Source organism: Heterodontus francisci, chromosome 4 (genome assembly GCF_036365525.1).
Source record: "Heterodontus francisci isolate sHetFra1 chromosome 4, sHetFra1.hap1, whole genome shotgun sequence".
NCBI lineage: Eukaryota > Metazoa > Chordata > Chondrichthyes > Heterodontiformes > Heterodontidae > Heterodontus > Heterodontus francisci.
This window is the reverse complement of record NC_090374.1, coordinates 453,592-474,142: the sequence shown is the minus strand read 5'-3', so window position 1 is coordinate 474,142 and position 20,551 is coordinate 453,592. Positions and strand designations below refer to the sequence as shown.

General features: G+C 48.2%; 1 protein-coding gene across 2 annotated transcripts in view; it reads right to left on the bottom strand.

The window, feature by feature from the left end:
* Nucleotides 1-20,551, bottom strand: part of nup155 (nucleoporin 155) — a 560,589-nt gene that overhangs the window by 494,921 nt on the left and 45,117 nt on the right. For both annotated transcript variants that reach the window (XM_068029070.1, XM_068029071.1), the window contains exon 2: nucleotides 15,357-15,499. In XM_068029070.1, the coding sequence (XP_067885171.1) occupies nucleotides 15,357-15,498 (142 nt within the window). In that variant the 5' untranslated portion in view covers nucleotide 15,499. The remainder of the gene's footprint in view (nucleotides 1-15,356; nucleotides 15,500-20,551) is intronic.

Genomic DNA, 20,551 nt, shown 5'->3' with positions numbered 1-20,551 from the left:
TATACTACAAACAGCAAAGGTCCCAGCACTGATCCCTGCGGAACACCACTAGTCACATCCCTCCATTCAGAAAAGCACCCTTCCACTGATACCCTCTGTCTTCTATAACCGAGCCAGTTCTGTATCCATCTTGCCAGCTCACCTCTGATCCCGTGTGACTTCACCTTTTGTACCAGTCTGCCATGAGGGACCTTGTCAAAGGCCAGGATGGTATGTTGCCTCTCTGGTGCTAGGGTCAAGGATGTCTCGGAGCGGCTGCAGGACATTCTGAAGGGGCAGGGTGAACAGCCAGTGGTCATGGTACATGTCGGTACCAACAACATAGGCAGAAAAAGGGATGAGGTCCTGCAAAATGAATTTAAGTAGTTAGGAGCTAAATTAAAAAGCAGGACCTCAAAGGCCGTAATCTCAGGATTACCTCCTGTGCCACGTGCTGGTGAGTATAGGAACAGGAGACTAGACAAGATGAATGCGTGGCTGCAGAAATGGTGCAGGAGGGAGGGATTTAGATTCCTGGGACATCGGGACCAGTTCTGGGGAAGGTGGGACCTTTTTTTAAGATTCATTCATGGGATGTGGGCGTCACTGGCTATGCCAGCATTTATTGCCCGTCCCTAATTGCCCTTGAGAAGGTGGTGGTGAGCTGCCTTCTTTGAACCGCTGCAGTCCATGCAGGGTAGGTACACCCACAGTGCTGTCAGGAAGGGAGTTCCAGGATTTTGACCCAGCAACAGTGAAGGAACGGCCATATAGTTCCAAGTCAGGGTGGTGTGTGACTTGGAGGGGAACGTGCAGGTGGTGGTGTTCCCATGCATCTGCTGCTCTTGTCCTTCTAGTTGGTAGAGGTCGCGGGTTTGGAAGGTGCTGTCTAAGGAGTCTTGGTGCATTGCTGCAGTGCATCTTGTAGATGGTACACACTGCTGCCACTGTGCATCGGCGGTGGAGTGAGTGAATGTTTGTGGATGGGGTGCCAATCAAGCAGGCTGCTTTGTTCTGGATGGTGTCGAGCTTCTTGAGTGTTGTTGGAGCTGCACCTATCCAGGCAAGTGGAGAGTATTCCATCACACTCCTGACTTGTGCCTTGTAGATGGTGGACAGGCTTTAGGGAGTCAGCAGGTGAGTTACCTGTACAAGCGGGACAGGTTACACCCAGGCAGGACCGGAACCGATGTCCTCCACAGGAGCGTTTGCTAGTGCTGTTGGGGAGGATTTAAACTAGAACGGCGGGGGGATGGGAACCTGAGCGGGGAGACTGAGGAGGAGGAAACAAGGATAGAAACAAAAGACAGGAAACAAAAAGGCAAAAGTGGAAGGCATAGAAATCAAGGGCAAGAAATAAATAGGGCCATAGTGAGAAATAATACTAAGATGAATAAGAATGTTAAAAAGACAAGCCTAAAGGCATTGTGTCTCAATGCGTGGAGTATTTGCAATAAGGTAGGTGAATTAACCGCACAAATAGATGTAAATGGACACAATATAGTTGCGATTACGGAGACATGGCTGCAGGGTGACCATGGATGGGAACTGAACATCCAAGAGTATTCAATATTTAGGAAGGACAGGCAAAAAGGGAAAGGAGGTGGAGTAGCATTGTTAGTAAAAGAGAAAATCTATGCAATAGTGAGGAAGGATATTAGCTCAGAGAATCCTGATGTGGAATCTGTACGGGTGGAGCGAAGAAACACTAAGGGGCAGAAAACGTTGGTGGGAGTTGTATATGGACCCTCAAACAGCAGTGGTGATGAAGGGAATGGCTTAAACAGGAAATTAGAGACGCATGCAATAAGGTTGCAACTGTAATTATGGGTGACATTAATCTACAAATCGACAGGGCAAACCAAATTCGCAAATATACTGTAAAGGAGGAATTCCTGGAGTGCATATGTGATGGTATTTTGGACCAATACGTTGAGGAACCAACTAGAGAACAGGCCATCCTCGACTGGGTAATGAGAAAGCATTAGTGAACAATCTTGTTATGCGGGTTCCCTTGGGACCATAACATGATAGAATTCTTCATTAAGATGGAGAGTGAGAGACTAGGGTCCTGAATCTAAATAAAGGAAACTATGAAGGGATGAGGCGCACGTTGGCTACGATACATTGGGGAACGTTACTTAAAGGGTTGACAGTGAATAGGCAATGGCGAGCATTCAAAGAGCGCATGGATGAATTACAACAATTATTCATTCCTGTCTGGCACAAAAATAAAACAGGAAGGGTGGGGCTCAACTGTGGCTTACAAAAGAAATTAGGGATAGTATTAGATCCAAGGAGGAGAAATTATAAATTCGTCAGAACACGCAGCAAACCTGAAGATTGGGAGCAATTTCGAATTCAGCAAAGGAGGACAAAGGGATTGATTAAGAAGGGGAAATAGAGTATGAGAGTAAGCTTGCAGAGAACATAAAAACTGACTGTAAAAGCTTCGATAGATATGTGAAGGGAAAAAGATTAGTGAAGACAAATGTGGGTCCCTTACAGTCAGAAACAGGAGAATTTATAATGGGGGACAAAGAAATGGCAGACCAATTAAATACATACTTTAGTTCAGTCTTCACAAAGGAGAACACAAATTACTTCCCAGAAATGTTGGGGAACATAGGGTCTAGTGAGAAGGAGGAACTGTATGAAATCAGTATTAATAGGAAAATGGTGTTAGGGAAATTGATGGGATTGAAGCCTGATAAATACCCAGGGCCTGATCATGTACATCCCAGAGTACTTAAGGAAGTGACTCTTGCATTGGTGGCCATTTTTCAAAATTCTATCGACTGTGGAACAGTTCCAATGGACTGGAGGGTAGCTAATGTAACCCCACTATTTGAAAAAGGAGGCACTGAGAAACAGGGAATTATAGACTGGTTAGCCTGACATCAATAGTGGGGAAAATGCTAGAGTCCATGATAAAAGATGTAATAGCAGAGCACTTGGAAAACAATGACAGGATCGGACAAAGTCAACATGGATTTACGTAAGAGAAATCATGCTTGACAAATCTACTGGAGTTTTTTGAGGATGTAACTAGTAGAATAGATAAGGGAGAACCAGTAGATGTGGTGTATTTGGACTTTCAGAAGGCTTTCGATAAGGTCCCACATAAGAGATTAGCGTGCAAAATTAAAGCGCATGGGATTGGGGGTAAGGTACTGACATGGATAGAGAATTGGTTGGCAGAAAGGAAACAAAGAGTAGGAAGGCAGTGACTACTGGGGCACCGCAGGGATCAGTGCTAGGACCCCAGCTATTCACAATATATATTAATGATATAGATGAGGAAATTAAATGTAATAAATCCAAGTTTGCAGATGACACAAAACTGGGTGGGAGTGTGAGTTGTGAGGAGGATGCAGAGAAGCTGCAGTGTGATTTGGACAGGTTGAGTGAGTGGGCAAAAACATGGCAGATGCAGTATAATGTGGATAAATGTGAGGTTATCCACTTTGGGGGCAAAATTAGAAAGACAAATTATCTGAACGGCGATAGATTGGGAAAGGGGGAGGTGCAGCGAGACCTGGGTGTCCGTGTGCACCAGTCGCTGAAAGTAAACATGGAGGTGCAGCAGGCAGTTAAGAAGGCAAATGGTATGTTGGCCTTCACAGCGAGAGGATTCGAGTACAGGAGCAAGGATGGCTTGCTGCAATTATACAAGGCCTGGGTGAGACCACATCTGGAGTATCGTGTGCAGTTTTGGTCTCCTTATCTGAGGAAGAATGTTCTGGCTATGGAGGGAGTGCAGCGAAGGTTCACCAGACTGATTCCTGGGATGGCAGGACTGACGTATGAAGAGAGATTGGGTCAATTAGGCTTGTATTCACTACAATTTAGAAGAATGACAGGGGATCTCTTAGAAACCTACAAAATTCTAATAGGACTGGACAGACCAGATGCAGGAAGGATGTTCCCGATGGCGGGGGAGTCCTGGACGAGGGGTTACAATCTAAGGATAAGGGGTAAACCATTTAGGACTGAGATGAGGAGAGATTTCTTCACCCAGAGAGTGGTGAATCTGTGGAACTCCCTACCAGAAAGCAGTTGAGGCCAAATCATTAAGTACATTCAAGAAAGAGTTAGATATAATTCTTAGGGCTAAAGGAATCAAGGGATATGGGGAGAAAACAGGAACAGGGTACTGAGTTTGGACTATCAGCCATGATCGCACTGATTAGCAGTGCAAGTTCGAAGGACCGAATGGCCTACTCCTGCTCCTATTTTCTATATTTCGTTTCTATGATAAAAGTGGTCTTGTCTTTGACACTGTACGGCACAGATTTTTCGAACAAGAGACGAGAGAGATAGACAGACTGGCCAAAAAACTTAACAACCAAAAGTTGCAAGAGAAAGAGAGGTACGCTGTGTCATCCAGTCTCTAATATGGGTAGCATCTGTGTTACACTGTTAATCACTGTCTGAGTTTGTTACTACGGTTTAACCAAAAACCTAATAAACTTGCCTCTACCTTTGTCTCAACAAAGTTGATTCACATCAAGCTTTGTGCTGCCAAGTCTGTTCCCACCTTAGAAGGAGGCATAAAACATCCCTATCATATTAAATCTTACATTCTCGTGTCCCAGATGGGACTTGGTGCGTTGTGAACGCTTTTTAGGAGAAAGGATCTCACGTTTGCGAGACCCACACGCACTTTGGGAGGGTAAACCCTTTTGGGGAGCGTGGAGACCTTAAAGGACCCACCAGTGGTCCAAAGGCACTTAAACGAGAATAAATAAAATCATTAGATAAAGCCATAAAGAGAATAAATAAAGTCATGCTGTCTAAAAATGTTAAAAGGGTCTTCAAGCAGAAATTAGATATACTTCCTGAAAATGAGAGACAAGAACTGATGGCTGGGTGCCTTTCGGCAAGCAACCAGAGGCCGTACAAGGAAGTTATGGAGTTCATTGAAGATAGGATGGGCCAGAAGTTAAAACTTGAGGCGCAAAAAAACCTCCCAGCTTACAATGCTCAGTAGGGGAGGCAGTGGCACAGTGGTGATGTCACTGGACTAGTAATCCAGAGCCCAGGTTAATGCTCTGGGGTCATGGGTTCCAATCCCACCATGGCAGATGATGAAATTTGAATTCAGTTAATAAATCTGGAATTAGTCGAATGGTGACCGTGAAATCATTGTCGATTGTTTTTAAAAACCCATCTGGTTCCCTAATGTCCTTTAAGGAAGGAAATCTGCCGTCCTTACCTGGGCCAGGCTACATGTGGTTGACTCTCAAACGCTCTCTGAAATGGCCTAGCCGTTCAGTTCAAAGGAAATTAGTAATGGGCAATCAATGCTGGCATAGCCTGTGACACCCACATCCCACAAACAAATAAATAAAACACTTTGGCACTCAGAGATGATGATGAGATTATTAGATAAAGAGATAGAGTGACTGAACTAGGGGGTTCGGGATTTGGTGCTGGGCAATCAGCTCTGTTGCAACAGTGGTACGTCTCTAACCTGAATGCTGGTGCAGCAGTGGTTGATGCTCAGGAAGCTAAAAGCCAGTTGAAACAGAAGGAGAATGAGAGTTTAAAGTGACAGACACAAGGGGGACACTCAGAGAAGTGACGAGCAGACCTCAACGGAAGCAAATCACTCTCAGTGCCGCCTTCAAATTTACGAATTAGAGAGAAAATTGGAGAGACAAAGAGCAATTGTGTCTGCAGTTATGGCCCTCGATTCGATGCCATCCAGGGTTGAGCAAAAGTTAGACAAACTGGTCACCCTGATAACAACAACGAACACCGTGGCGGTGGGGGGAGGGGGATGGGAGGCAACTGCGTGCAACCAGTTTACAGTGCCTGCCATAAAAAACCTCCAGCACCGTCCCTGGAGAAATTTTCCTTTCCGCCACCTCCGCCTCCAGAGGGCTTTTCCCCTCAAAAATGAGAGTTGGCCCCCTCTGACTAGTCAGTAGTGGGGTTCCGACGTGATGGTCACCAACAACCTGCGCTCTCTGTTGTTTTAAAAGGGGGCCAACAACAGACTATACTCATTGACACAGGCTCAGCCGTTACTATCATACATACCCCACACCCTAACCACTATGCTATTACAGGGTATAGTTGCGTATAAGCGAGCTTCGATGGAAATATGACAAATTAAGCTTATACAGGAGAGGCTTCTCAACTGCGGATGGGAGACCTGACCTGTAACCGCCTGACCCCTGTTTTTATGACCACTCCAGATGAGATGGGGATTTTGGAAACTGATGTGCTAAACCAATACGGAGCTATAATTGATTATAACAATAACTGCTCCTGGTTGACTTCCTCAGCTGTTAGGGAACAGGGTAACATTGAGATTTGGAAAACAATCACAGAATCGGACAAAGTCAACGTTCATTTACGAAAGGGAAATCATGCTTAACAAATCTACTGGAATTTTTTGAGGATGGAACTGAAGAATAGATAAGGGAGAACCAGTAGATGTGGTGTATTTGGACTTTCAGAAGGCTTTCGATAAGGTCCCACCTAAGAGATTAGTGTGCAAAATTAAAGCACATGGAATTGGGGGTAAGGTACTGACATGGATAGAGAACTGGTTGGCAGAAAGGAAACAAAGAGTAGGAATAAATGGGTCTTTTTCCAAGTGGCAGGCAGTGACTAGTGGGGAACTGCAGGGATCAGTGCTAGGACCCCAATTCTTCACAATATATATTAATGATATAGATGAGGGAATTAAATGTAATAAATCCAAGTTTGCAGACGACACAAAGCAGGGTGGGAGGGCGAACTGTGAGGAGGATGCAGAGAAGCTCCAGTGTGATTTGGACACGTTGAGTGTGTGGGCAAATACATGGCAGATGCAGTATAATGTGGATAAATGTGAGGTTATCCACTTTGGTGGCAAAAACAGAAAGGCAGATTATCTGAACGGCGATAGATTGGGAAAAAGGAAGGTGCAGCGAGACCTGGATATCCTTGTGCACCAGTCACTGAAAGGAAGCATGCAGGTGCAGCAAGCAGTTAAGAAGGCAAATGGTATGTTGGCCTTCATAGCGAGAGGATTCGAGTACAGGATCGAGGATGTCTTGCTGCAATTATACAAGGCCTTGATGAGAGTAATGTCCACAGTTTTGGTCCCCTTATCTGAGGAAACATAGAAAATAGGAGCAGGAGTAGGCCATTGAGCCCTTCGAGCTTGCTCCACCATGCATTATGATCATGGCTGATCATCCAACTCAGTAACCTGTTCCCGCTTTCACCCCATACCCTTTGATCCCTTTAGATCCAAGAGCTATATCTAACTCCTTCTTGAAAACATACAATGTTTTGGCCTCAACTGCTTTCTGTGGTAGCAAATTCCACAGGTTCACCACACTCTGGGTGAAGAAATTTCTCCTCATCTCAGTCCTGAAAGGTTTACCCCATATCCTTAGACTATGACCCCTGGTTCTGGACTCCCCCACCATCAGGAACATCCTTCCTGCATCTACCCTGTCAAGTCCTGTTAGAATTTTGTAGGTTTCTATGAGATTCCCCCCTTCACTCTTCTGAACTCCAGCGAATATAATCCTAACCGACTCAATCTCTCCTCATATGTCAGTCCCGTCATCCCAGGAATCAGTCTGATAAACCTTCGCTGCACTCCCTGGATAGCAAGAACATCCTTCCTCAGATAAGGAGACCAAAACTGCACACAATATTCCATGCGTGGCCTCACCAAGGCCCTGTATAATTGCGGCAGTACATCCCTCCTTCTGTACTCAAATCCTCTCGCTATGAAGACCAACATACCATTTGCCTTTTCTACCGCGTGTTGCACCTGCATGCTTACCTTCAGCGACTGGTGTATGAGAACACTCAGGTCTCGCTGCATAAGGTAGGAAGAGAGATGGGAATTTAAGGCAGAAATTCAGGGAGCTAGGGTGGAAGCTTAGAGCGAGAACAAACAGAGTTGTTATCTCTGGGTTGTTGCCCGTGCCACGTGATAGCGAAGCGAGGAATAGGGAGAGAGAGGAGTTGAACACGTGGCTGCAGGGATGGTGTAGGAGGGAGGGTTTTGGTTTCCTGGATAATTGGGGCTCTTTCTGGGGTAGGTGGGACCTCTACAAACAGGATGGTCTTCACCTGAACCAGAGGGGTACCAATATCCTGGGGGGGGAGATTTGCTGGTGCTCTTCGGGGGGGTTTAAACTAATTCAGCAGGGGGATGGGAACCTAAATTGTAGTTCCAGTGTACAGGATGTTGAGAGTAGTGAGGTCAGGGATAAGGTTACAAGGACGCAAGAGGACACTGGCAAGCAAGAACCTGGTTTAAGGTGTGTCTACTTCAACGCCAGGAGCATCCGGAATAAGGTGGGTGAGCTTGCAGCATGGGTTGGTACCTGGGACCTCGATGTAGTGGCCATTTCGGAGACATGGGTAGAGCAGGGGCAGGAATGGATGTTGCAGGTTCCAGGATTTAGATGTTTCAGTAAGAACAGAGAAGATGGTAAAAGAGGGGGGGGTGTGGCATTGTTAATCAAGGAGAGTATTACAGCGGCAGAAAGGACGCTTGAGGACTCGTCTACTGAGGTAGTATGGGCCGAGGTTAGAAACAGGAGAGGAGAGGTCACCCTGTTGGGAGTCTTCTATAGACCTCCGAATAGTTCCAGAGATGTAGAGGAAAGGATAGCGAAGATGATTCTCGACAGGAGCAAGAGTAACAGGGTAGTTGTTATGGGGGACTTTAACTTTCCAAATATTGACTGGAAATACTATAGTTCGAGTACTTTAGATGGGTCAGTTTTTGTCCAGTGTGTGCAGGAGGGTTTTCTGACACAGTATGTAGACAGGCCAACCAGGGGCGATGCCACATTGGATTTGGTACTGGGAAATGAACCCAGCCAGGTGTTAGATTTAGAAGTTGGTGAGCACTTTGGTGATAGTGATCACAATTCGGTTAGGTTTACCTTAGCGATGGGCAGGGACAGGTATATACCGCAGGGCAAGAATTATAGCTGGGGGAAAGGAAATTATGATGCGATTAAGCAAGATTTAGGATGCGTAGGATGGGGAAGGAAACTGCAGGGGATGGGCACAATCGAAATGTGGAGCTTATTCAAGAAGAAGCTACTGCGTGTCCTTGATAGGTATGTACCTGTCAGGCAGGGAGGAAGTTGTCGAGCGAGGGAGCCGTGGTTTACTAAAGAAGTTGAAGCGCTTGTCAAGAGGAAGAAGGAGGCTTATGTTAGGATGAGACGTGAAGGCTCAGTTAGGGCGCTTGAGAGTTACAAGCTAGCCAGGAAGGATCTAAAGGGAGGGCTAAGAAGAGCAAGGAGAGGACACGAGAAGTCATTGGCGGATAGGATCAAGGAAAACCCTAAGGCTTTCTATAGGTATATCAGGAATAAAAGAATGACTAGAGTTAGATTAGGGCCAATCAAGGATAGTAGTGGGAAGTTGTGTGTGGAATCAGAGGAGATAGGGGAAGTGTTAAATGAATATTTTTCGTCAGTATTTACAGTAGAGAAAGAAAATGTTGTCGAGGAGAATACTGAGATTCATACTACTAGGCTAGATGGGATTGAGGTTCACAAGGAGGAGGTGTTAGCAATTTTGGAAAGTGTGAAAATAGATAAGTCCCCTGGGCCAGATGGGATTTATCCTAGGATTCTCTGGGAAGCCAGGGAGGATATTGCAGAGCCTTTGTCCTTGATCTTTATGTCGTCATTGTCGACAGGAATAGTGTCGGAGGACTGGAGGATAGCAAATGTTGTCCCCTTGTTCAAGAAGGGGAGTAGAGACAGCCCTGGTAATTATAGACCCGTGAGCCTTACTTCGGTTGTGGGTAAAATGTTGGAAAAGGTTATAAGAGATAGGATTTATAATCATCTTGAAAAGAAAAAGTTCATTAGCGATAGTCAGCACGGTTTTGTGAAGGGTAGGTCGTGCCTCACAAACCTTATTGAGGTTTTCGAGAAGGTAACCAAACTGGTGGATGAGGGTAAAGCAGTGGATGTGGTGTATATGGATTTCAGTAAGGCGTTTGATAAGGTTCCCCACGGTAGGCTATTGCAGAAAATACGGAAGTATGGGGTTGAAGGTGATTTAGAGCTTTGGATCAGAAATTGGCTAGCTGAAAGAAGACAGAGGGTGGTGGTTGATGGCAAATGTTCATCCTGGAGTTTAGTTACTAGTGGTGTACCGCAAGGATCTGTTTTGGGGCCACTGCTGTTTGTCATTTTTATAAATGACCTGGAAGAGGGTGTAGAAGGGTGGGTTCGGTGGAGTTGTGGATAGTGCCAAAGGGTGTTGTAGGGTACAGAGGGACATAGATAGGCTGCAGAGCTGGGCTGAGAGATGGCAAATGGAGTTTAATGCGGAAAAGTGTGAGGTGATTCACTTTGGAAGGAGTAACAGGAATGCAGAGTACTGGGCTAATGGGAAGATTCTTGGTAGTGTAGATGAACAGAGAGATCTTGGTGTCCAGGTACATAAATCCCTGAAAGTTGCTACCCAGGTTAATAGGGCTGTTAAGAAGGCATATGGTGTGTTAGCTTTTATTAGTAGGGGGATCGAGTTTCGGAGCCACGAGGTCATGCTGCAGCTGTACAAAACTCTGGTGAGGCCGCACCTGGAGTATTGCGTGCAGTTCTGGTCACCGCATTATAGGAAGGATGTGGAAGCTTTGGAAAGGGTGCAGAGGAGATTTACTAGGATGTTGCCTGGTATGGAGGGAAGGTCTTACGAGGAAAGGCTGAGGGACTTGAGGTTGTTTTCGTTGGAGAGAAGGAGGAGGAGAGGTGACTTAATAGAGACATATAAGATAATCAGAGGGTTAGATAGGGTGGATAGTGAGTCTTTTTCCTCGGATGGTGATGGCAAACATGAGGGGACATAGCTTTAAGTTGAGGGGTGATAGATATAGGACAGATGTTCGAGGTAGTTTCTTTACTCAGAGAGTAGTAGGGGCGTGGAACGCCTGCCTGCAACAGTAGTAGACTCGCCAACTTTAAGGGCATTTAAGTGGTCATTGGATAGACATATGGATGAAAATGGAATAGTGTAGGTCAGATGGTTTCACAGGTCGGCGCAACATAGAGGGCCGAAGGGCCTGTACTGCGCTGTAATGTTCTAATTCTAATATTCCCCTCTCTCAGTTTATAGCCGTTCAGATAATAATCTGCCTTCCTGTTTTTGCTACCAAAGTGGATAACCTCACATTTATCCACATTATACTGCATCTGCCATGCATTAGCCCACTCACTCAATTTGTCCAAATCACCCTGAAGCCTCTCTGCATCCTCCTCGCAACTCACCCTCCCACCCAGTTTTGCGTCATCTGCAAATTTGGAGATATTACATTTAGTTCCCTGAGCTAAATCATTAATATATATTGTGAATAGCTGGGGTCCTAGCACCGATCCCTGCAGTATCCCACTAGGCACTGCCTGCCATTCAGAAAAAGACCCATTTATCCCTCCTCTTTGTCTCCTGTCCGTCAACCAATTTTCTATCCATCGCAATGCACTACCCCCAAACCCATGCGCTTTCATTTTACATGCTAACCTCTTATGTGGGACTTTGTTGAAAGTCTTCTGAAAGTCCAAATAAACCACATCCACTGGCTCCCCCTACTAGTTACATCCTCGAAGAATGCTAGTAGATTTGTCAAGCATGATTTCCCTTTCATAATTCCATGCTGACTCTGCCCGATTCTACCACTGTTCTCCAAGTGCTCTGCTATAAAATCTTTGATAATGGACTGTAGAATTTTCCCCACTACCGACGTGAGGCTGACTGGTCTATAATTCCCTGCTTTCTCTCTACCGATGGAGGGAGTGCAGCGAAGGTTCACCAGACTGACTCCTGGGATGGCAGGACTGACATATAAAGTGAGATTGGGTCAATTAGGCTTGTATTCGCTAGAGTTTAGGAGAATGAGAGGGGATCTCATAGAAACCTACAAAATTCTAACAGGACTGGACAGACAAGATGCAGGAAGGATGTTCCCGATGGTGGGGGAGTCCAGGACCAGGGGTCACAATCTAAGGATAAGGGGTAAGGCAGTTCGGACTGAGATGAGGAGAGATGTTTCCGCCCAGAGAGTGGTGAACCTGTGGAATTCTCGACCACGGAAAGCAGTTGAGACCAAATCATTAAATATATTCAAGAAAGATTTAGATTGAGTTCTTAGGGCTAATGGGATCAAGGGATACGGGTAGAAAGCACGAATGGGTTACTGAGTTTGGATGATCAGCCATGATCGTATTGAATGGCGGAGCAGGCTCCAAGGGCCAAACGGCCTACTCCTGCTCCTATTTTTCTGTTTCTATGTTTCTCTCTCAGATGTTTATTCGGTCTTTGTGATGAAGAATCCGTCACCCTACGATCCTCCGAGCCACAGTGACGCTGGGGTGATGGGACTAATCCGTTAACACCATTTAGTGTTTGCCATGATTGCAGACAAATGACCGGGAAGGAATCCATAAATGGGTCCCCACACACATTAGCCAAACAATCTCCCATCCCTCGAGAGAGTTACCCTTGTGTCAGGGACACGATTCAAGCCCTCCTTCAGCAGGGTGTTGTTAGGCCAGGCACTTTAACAACCAACTCACCTATTTGGCCTGTAAAGAAATCAGATGGCAGTTGGAGTTTAACTATTAATTACCACAAGCTTAATTCTGGAACACCAGTCTGATTGCCAGTTGTGAAGGAAAAGCCAACACTTTTGCCACAGATACCACCAGGCTAATTTAGTAAGGCTTTAATAAGTATTTATTCTAAATTAATTTATTAATTAGTGCTAGAAATGTCAGTTAAAGGGGTGAAGGGCTTCACCTGTGAGATGTACCTTGCAAGTACATAGTTCCCTGAAAGTGGCAACACAGGTAGACAGGGTGGTGAAGAAGGCAATGGCATGCTTACCTTCATCGGCGAGGCACTGAGTACAAGAGTTGGGACATCATGTTACAGTTGCACATTGGCACATTACGTTGGTTAGGCCGCATTTGGAGTAGTGTGTGCAGTTCTGGTCGCCGCACTACACGAAAGTTGTGATGAAGCTAGAGAGGGTGCGTGGCGGCACAGTGGCGCAGTGGTTAGCACCGCAGCCTCACAGCTCCAGGGACCCGGGTTCAATTCTGGGTACTGCCTGTGCGGAGTTTGCAAGTTCTCCCTGTGTCTGCGTGGGTTTCCTCCGGGTGCTCCGGTTTCCTCCCACATGCCAAAGACTTGCAGGTTGATAGGTTAATTGGCCATTATAAATTGCCCCTAGTATAGGTAGGTGGTAGGGAAATATATAGGGACAGGTGGGGATGTGGTAGGAATATGGAATTAGTGTAGGATTAGTATAAATGGGTGGTTGATGGTCGGCACAGACTCGGTGGGCCGAAGGGCCTGTTTCAGTGCTGTATCTCTAAACTAAACTAAACAGAAAAGATTCACAAGGATGTTGCCTGGTTTGGAGAGCTTGAGTTATAAAGAGAGATTGGATAGGCTGGGTCTGTTTTCTCTGGAGCGAAGGAGGCTGAGAGGGGACATGATAGAGGTATATAAAATTATGAGAGGCATAGATAGGGTAGATAGCCAGAGTCTGTTTCCCATGGTAGGGGGTGACTTAAACTAGAGGGCATAGATTTAAGGTGAGAGGGAGGAAGTTTAAAGGGGATCAAAGGGGTAAATTTTTCACACAGTGGGTTTCTGGAATGAGCTGCCAGAGGTGGTGGTGGAGGCAACATTTAAGAGGCATCTGGACAGGTACTTGAAGGAGCAAGACATCGAGGGATATGGAATTAATGCAGGCAGATGGGATTAGTATAGATAGGCATTATGGTCGGCACAGACTCGGTGGGCCGAAGGGCCTGTTTCTATGCTGTATGACTCTGTGATGCTTCTCTGCATGAAATTCCATCTGCTATTTGTCTTCCTATTCTGCTGGCTTATCTCTCAACCTGGCCGTGCCACCAGTACAGCCCTCATCTCAGCTCCCTAAGGTCCGAATGCCCTCATCTCGGCTCGCGAAGGTCCGAACGCCCGCATCTCGGCTCGCTAAGGTCCGAACGCCCTCATCTCGGCTCCCTAAGGTCCGAATGCCCTGATCTCGGCTCGCTAAGGTCCAAATGCCCTCATCTCGGCTCGCTAAGGTCCAAATGCCCTCAGCTCGGCTCGCTAAGGTCCGAATGCCCTCATCTCGGCTCGCTAAGGTCCGAACGCCCGCATCTCGGTTCGCTAAGGTCCGAACGCCCGCATCTCGGCTCGCTAAGGTCCGAACGCCCTCATCTCGGCTCGCTAAGGTCCGAACGCCCTCATCTCGGCTCGCTAAGGTCCGAACGCCCTCATCTCGGCTCGCTAAGGTCCGAACGCCCTCATCTCGGCTCGCTAAGGTCCGAACGCCCTCATCTCGGCTCGCTAAGGTCCGAACGCCCTCATCTCGGCTCGCTAAGGTCCGAACGCCCTCATCTCGGCTCGCTAAGGTCCGAACGCCCGCATCTCGGCTCGCTAAGGTCCGAACGCCCTCATCTCGGCTCGCTAAGGTCCGAACGCCCTCATCTCGGCTCGCTAATGTCCGAACGCCCTCATCTCGGCTCGCTAAGGTCCGAACGCCCTCATCTCGGCTCGCTAAGGTCCGAACGCCCTCATCTCGGCTCGCTAAGGTCCGAATGCCCTGATCTCGGCTCGCTAAGGTCCGAATGCCCGCATCTCGGCTCGCTAAGGCCCGAATGCCCGCATCTCGGCTCACTAAGGTCCGAATGCCCTCAACTCGGATCCCTAAGGTCCGAATGCCCTCATCTCGGCTCGCTAAGGTCCGAAACTAGTGCAGAAGGTGTTAGTTTCGGCAGGCATCAAGATCGGCGCAGGCTTGGAGGGCCGAATGGCCTGTTCCTGTGCTGTACTGTTATTTGTTCTTTGAATGCTCCCAATCCTCGGGCTTACCACTTTTTCTGGTGACCTTATAAGCCACCTCCTTTGACCTAATGCAATCCTTAACTTCTTTTGCTAGCCACGGTTAATTCACCTTTCCTGAGAAGCTTTTTTTAATTCTTTCATTTGATGTGGGCACCACTGGCAAGGCCAGCATTTGTTCCCCATCCCTAATTGCCCTTAAAAACTGAGCAGCTTGCTTGGCCATTTCAAAGACCAGTTAAGGGTCAACATTGCTATGGGTCTGGAGTCACATGTAGGCCAGACCAGCGAAGGACAGCAGATTTCCTTCCCCAAAGGACATGAGTGAACCAGATGGGTTTTTTCGACAATCAATGATAGTTTCATGGCACTATTACCGAGAATAGCTTTAAATACCAGATTTTTTTATTATTAATTTTTTAAATTACAAATTATGGATCCAGGTGTGTCACTAGGTCCAGTAGCAAGGGCTCAAGACTGACCCTGGGACAAGGGCAAGGGAAGCACCTCGAAAAACTCCTTACTGTAATAGGGGACATTGAGCAACTCGGACAGGTCCGGGTACAAGCGGTCGTCAAGCAGGTGTTTGTCGATCAGTCGCCCCGCGTTCTCCAGTGAGTCAATCATTGCCGTGCCAGGACTGTTGGGACAGATAACAGATGGCATCCTAGAACAAACAGGAAAACAGCAAGTGAAGAACAAACTATCACCAGATACCACAGAAGTGGTGGGGGGAGGGAAGAACAGGGGGAGTGGGGGGAGGGGGCAACGGTTCACACCACTTGGGATTAGGGGGTTCGAGATCTCCACATGTTTGGAGGAACATTTCTCTCTCCCGTCACGGGTTTGCAGGTTCTCCCTCTTTCTCTCTCCCTCCCCCCAAAATGTGAGGGGTTTCTCTACCTCGCACGCTCTCGCCCCGGGATTAGCGGTGTTTCTCTCTCTCTCCGGGTTTAGGGGTTTTTCTCTCTCTCCCGGTTTAGGGGCTTTTCTCTCTCTCTCCCGGTTTAGGGGTTTTTCTCTCTCTCTCCCGGTTTAGGGGTTTTTCTCTCTCTCTCTCCGGGTTTAGGGGTTTTTCTCTCTCTCTCTCCGGGTTTCGGGGTTTTTCTCTCTCTCTCCGGGTTTAGGGGTTTTTCTCTCTCTCTCCGGGTTTAGGGGTTTTTCTCTCTCTCTCGGGGTTTAGGGGTTTTTCTCTCTCTCTCCGGGTTTAGGGGTTTTTCTCTCTCTCTCTCCGGGTTTAGGGGTTTTTCTCACTCTCTCCGGGTTTAGGGATTTTTCTCTCTCACTCCCTCTCCGGGTTGAGGGGTTTTTCTCTCTCTCCGGGTTGAGGGGTTTTTCTCTCTCTCCGGGTTGAGGGGTTTTTCTCTCTCTCCGGGTTGAGGGGTTTTTCTCTCTCGCCGGGTTGAGGGGTTTTTCTCTCTCGCCGGGTTGAGGGGTTTTTCTCTCTCGCCGGGTTGAGGGGTTTTTCTCTCTCGCCGGGTTGAGGGGTTTTTCTCTCTCGCCGGGTTGAGGGGTTTTTCTCTCTCGCCGGGTTGAGGGGTTTTTCTCTCTCGCCGGGTTGAGGGGTTTTTCTCTCTCGCCGGGTTGAGGGGTTTTTCTCTCTCGCCGGGTTGAGGGGTTTTTCTCTCTCGCCGGGTTGAGGGGTTTTTCTCTCTCGCCGGGTTGAGGGGTTTTTCTCTCTCGCCGGGTTGAGGGGTTTTTCTCTCTCGCCGGGTTGAGGGGTTTTTCTCTCTCGCCGGGTTGAGGGGTTTTTCTCTCTCGCCGGGTTGAGGGGTTTTTCTCTCTCGCCGGGTTGAGGGGTTTTTCTCTCTCGCCGGGTTGAGGGGTTTTTCTCTCTCGCCGGGTTGAGGGGTTTTTCTCTCTCGCCGGGTTGAGGGGTTTTTCTCTCTCGCCGGGTTGAGGGGTTTTTCTCTCTCTCCGGGTTGAGGGGTTTTTCTCTCTCTCCGGGTTGAGGGGTTTTTCTCTCTCTCCGGGTTGAGGGGTTTTTCTCTCTCTCCGGGTTGAGGGGTTTTTCTCTCTCTCCGGGTTGAGGGGTTTTTCTCTCTCTCCGGGTTGAGGGGTTTTTCTCTCTCTCCGGGTTGAGGGGTTTTTCTCTCTCTCCGGGTTGAGGGGTTTTTCTCTCTCTCCGGGTTGAGGGGTTTTTCTCTCTCTCCGGGTTGAGGGGTTTTTCTCTCTCTCCGGGTTGAGGGGTTTTTCTCTCTCTCCGGGTTGAGGGGTTTTTCTCTCTCTCCGGGTTGAGGGGTTTTTCTCTCTCTCCGGGTTGAGGGGTTTTTCTCTCTCTCCGGGTTGAGGGGTTTTTCTCTCTCTCCGGGTTGAGGGGTTTTTCTCTCTCTCCGGGTTGAGGGGTTTTTCTCTCTCTCCGGGTTGAGGGGTTTTTCTCTCTCTCCGGGTTGAGGGGTTTTTCTCTCTCTCCGGGTTGAGGGGTTTTTCTCTCTCTCCGGGTTGAGGGGTTTTTCTCTCTCTCCGGGTTGAGGGGTTTTTCTCTCTCTCCGGGTTGAGGGGTTTTTCTCTCTCTCCGGGTTGAGGGGTTTTTCTCTCTCTCCGGGTTGAGGGGTTTTTCTCTCTCTCCGGGTTGAGGGGTTTTTCTCTCTCTCCGGGTTGAGGGGTTTTTCTCTCTCTCCGGGTTGAGGGGTTTTTCTCTCTCTCCGGGTTGAGGGGTTTTTCTCTCTCTCCGGGTTGAGGGGTTTTTCTCTCTCTCCGGGTTGAGGGGTTTTTCTCTCTCTCCGGGTTGAGGGGTTTTTCTCTCTCTCCGGGTGGAGGGGTTTTTCTCTCTCTCCGGGTGGAGGGGTTTTTCTCTCTCTCCGGGTGGAGGGGTTTTTCTCTCTCTCCGGGTGGAGGGGTTTTTCTCTCTCTCCGGGTGGAGGGGTTTTTCTCTCTCTCCGGGTGGAGGGGTTTTTCTCTCTCTCCGGGTGGAGGGGTTTTTCTCTCTCTCCGGGTGGAGGGGTTTTTCTCTCTCTCCGGGTGGAGGGGTTTTTCTCTCTCTCCGGGTGGAGGGGTTCTTCTCTCTCTCCGGGTGGAGGGGTTCTTCTCTCTCTCCGGGTGGAGGGGTTTTTCTCTCTCTCCGGGTTGAGGGGTTTTTCTCTCTCTCCGGGTTGAGGGGTTTTTCTCTCTCTCCGGGTTGAGGGGTTTTTCTCTCTCTCCGGGTTGAGGGGTTTTTCTCTCTCTCCGGGTTGAGGGGTTTTTCTCTCTCTCCGGGTTGAGGGGTTTTTCTCTCTCTCCGGGTTGAGGGGTTTTTCTCTCTCTCCGGGTTGAGGGGTTTTTCTCTCTCTCCGGGTTGAGGGGTTTTTCTCTCTCTCCGGGTTGAGGGGTTTTTCTCTCTCTCCGGGTTGAGGGGTTTTTCTCTCTCTCCGGGTTGAGGGGTTTTTCTCTCTCTCCGGGTTGAGGGGTTTTTCTCTCTCTCCGGGTTGAGGGGTTTTTCTCTCTCTCCGGGTTGAGGGGTTTTTCTCTCTCTCCGGGTTGAGGGGTTTTTCTCTCTCTCCGGGTTGAGGGGTTTTTCTCTCTCTCCGGGTTGAGGGGTTTTTCTCTCTCTCCGGGTTGAGGGGTTTTTCTCTCTCTCCGGGTTGAGGGGTTTTTCTCTCTCTCCGGGTTGAGGGGTTTTTCTCTCTCTCCGGGTTTAGGGGTTTTTCTCTCTCTCCGGGTTTAGGGGTTTTTCTCTCTCTCCGGGTTTAGGGGTTTTTCTCTCTCTCTCTCTCCGGGTTTAGGGGTTTTTCTCTCTCTCTCTCTCTCTCTCTCTCTCTGGGTTTAGGGGTTTTTCTCTCTCTCTCTCCGGGTTTAGGGGTTTTTCTCTCTCTCTCCGGGTTTAGGGGTTTTTCTCTCTCTCTCCGGGTTTAGGGGTTTTTCTCTCTCTCTCCGGGTTTAGGGGTTTTTCTCTCTCTCTCCGGGTTTAGGGGTTTTTCTCTCTCTCTCTCTCCGGGTTTAGGGGTTTTTCTCACTCTCTCTCTCTCCGGGTTTAGGGGTTTTTCTCTCTCTCTCTCTCTCCGGGTTTAGGGGTTTTTCTCTCTCTCTCCAGGTTTAGGGGTTTTTCTCTCTCTCCGGGTTTAGGGGTTTTTCTCTCTCTCCGGGTTTAGGGGTTTTTCTCTCTCTCCGGGTTTAGGGGTTTTTCTCTCTCTCCGGGTTTAGGGGTTTTTCTCTCTCTCCGGGTTTAGGGGTTTTTCTCTCTCTCCGGGTTTAGGGGTTTTTCTCTCTCTCCGGGTTTAGGGGTTTTTCTCTCTCTCTCTCTCCGGGTTTAGGGGTTTTTCTCTCTCTCTCTCTCCGGGTTTAGGGGTTTTTCTCTCTCTCTCCGGGTTTAGGGGTTTTTCTCTCTCTCTCTCCGGGTTTAGGGGTTTTTCTCTCTCTCCGGGTTTAGGGGTTTTTCTCTCTCTCTCCGGGTTTAGGGGTTTTTCTCTCTCTCTCCGGGTTTAGGGGTTTTTCTCTCTCTCTCCGGGTTTAGGGGTTTTTCTCTCTCTCCGGGTTTAGGGGTTTTTCTCTCTCTCCGGGTTTAGGGGTTTTTCTCTCTCTCCGGGTTTAGGGGTTTTTCTCTCTCTCCGGGTTTAGGGGTTTTTCTCTCTCTCTCTCTCCGGGTTTAGGGGTTTTTCTCTCTCTCCGGGTTGAGGGGTTTTTCTCTCTCTCCGGGTTTAGGGGTTTTTCTCTCTCTCCGGGTTTAGGGGTTTTTCTCTCTCTCTCTCTCCGGGTTTAGGGGTTTTTCTCTCTCTCTCTCTCCGGGTTTAGGGGTTTTTCTCTCTCTCCGGGTTTAGGGGTTTTTCTCTCTCTCTCTCTCTCTCTCTCTCTCTCCGGGTTGAGGGGTTTTTCTCTCTCTCCGGGTTGAGGGGTTTTTCTCTCTCTCCGGGTTTAGGGGTTTTTCTCTCTCTCCGGGTTTAGGGGTTTTTCTCTCTCTCTCTCTCCGGGTTTAGGGGTTTTTCTCTCTCTCTCTCTCAGGGTTTAGGGGTTTTTCTCTCTCTCCGGGTTTAGGGGTTTTTCTCTCTCTCTCTCTCTCTCTCTGGGTTTAGGGGTTTTTCTCTCTCTCTCCGGGTTTAGGGGTTTTTCTCTCTCTCTCTCTGGGTTTAGGGGTTTTTTCTCCCTCTCTCCGGGTTCAGGGGATATTCTCACTCTCTCCGGGTTTAGGGGATTTTCTCTCTCTCCCCGGGTTTCGGGGATTTTCTCTCTCTCCCCGGGTTTAGGGAATATTCTCTCTCTCTGTCTCCGGGTTTAGGGGTTTTTTCTCCCTCTCTCCGGGTTCAGGGGATATTCTCTCTCTCTCCGGGTTTAGGGGATTTTCTCTCTCTCCCCGGGTTTAGGGGATTTTCTCTCTCTCTGTCTCCGGGTTTAGGGGTTTTTCTCTCTTTCTCTCTCTCGGGGTTTAGGGGTTTTTCTCTCTTTCTCTCTCTCGGGGTTTAGGGGTTTTTCTCTCTCTCTCTCCGGGTTTAAGGGTTTTTCTCTCTCTCTCCGGGTTTAGGGGATTTTCTCTCTCTCTCCGGGTTTAGGGGATTTTCTCTCTCTCTCCGGGTTTAGGGGATTTTCTCTCTCTCTCCGGGTTTAGGGGATTTTCTCTCTCTCTCCGGGTTTAGGGGATTTTCTCTCTCTCTCCGGGTTTAGGGGATTTTCTCTCTCTCTCCGGGTTTAGGGGATTTTCTCTCTCTATCCGGGTTTAGGGGATTTTCTCTCTCTCTCCGGGTTTAGGGGATTTTCTCTCTCTCTCCGGGTTTAGGGGATTTTCTCTCTCTCTCCGGGTTTAGGGGATTTT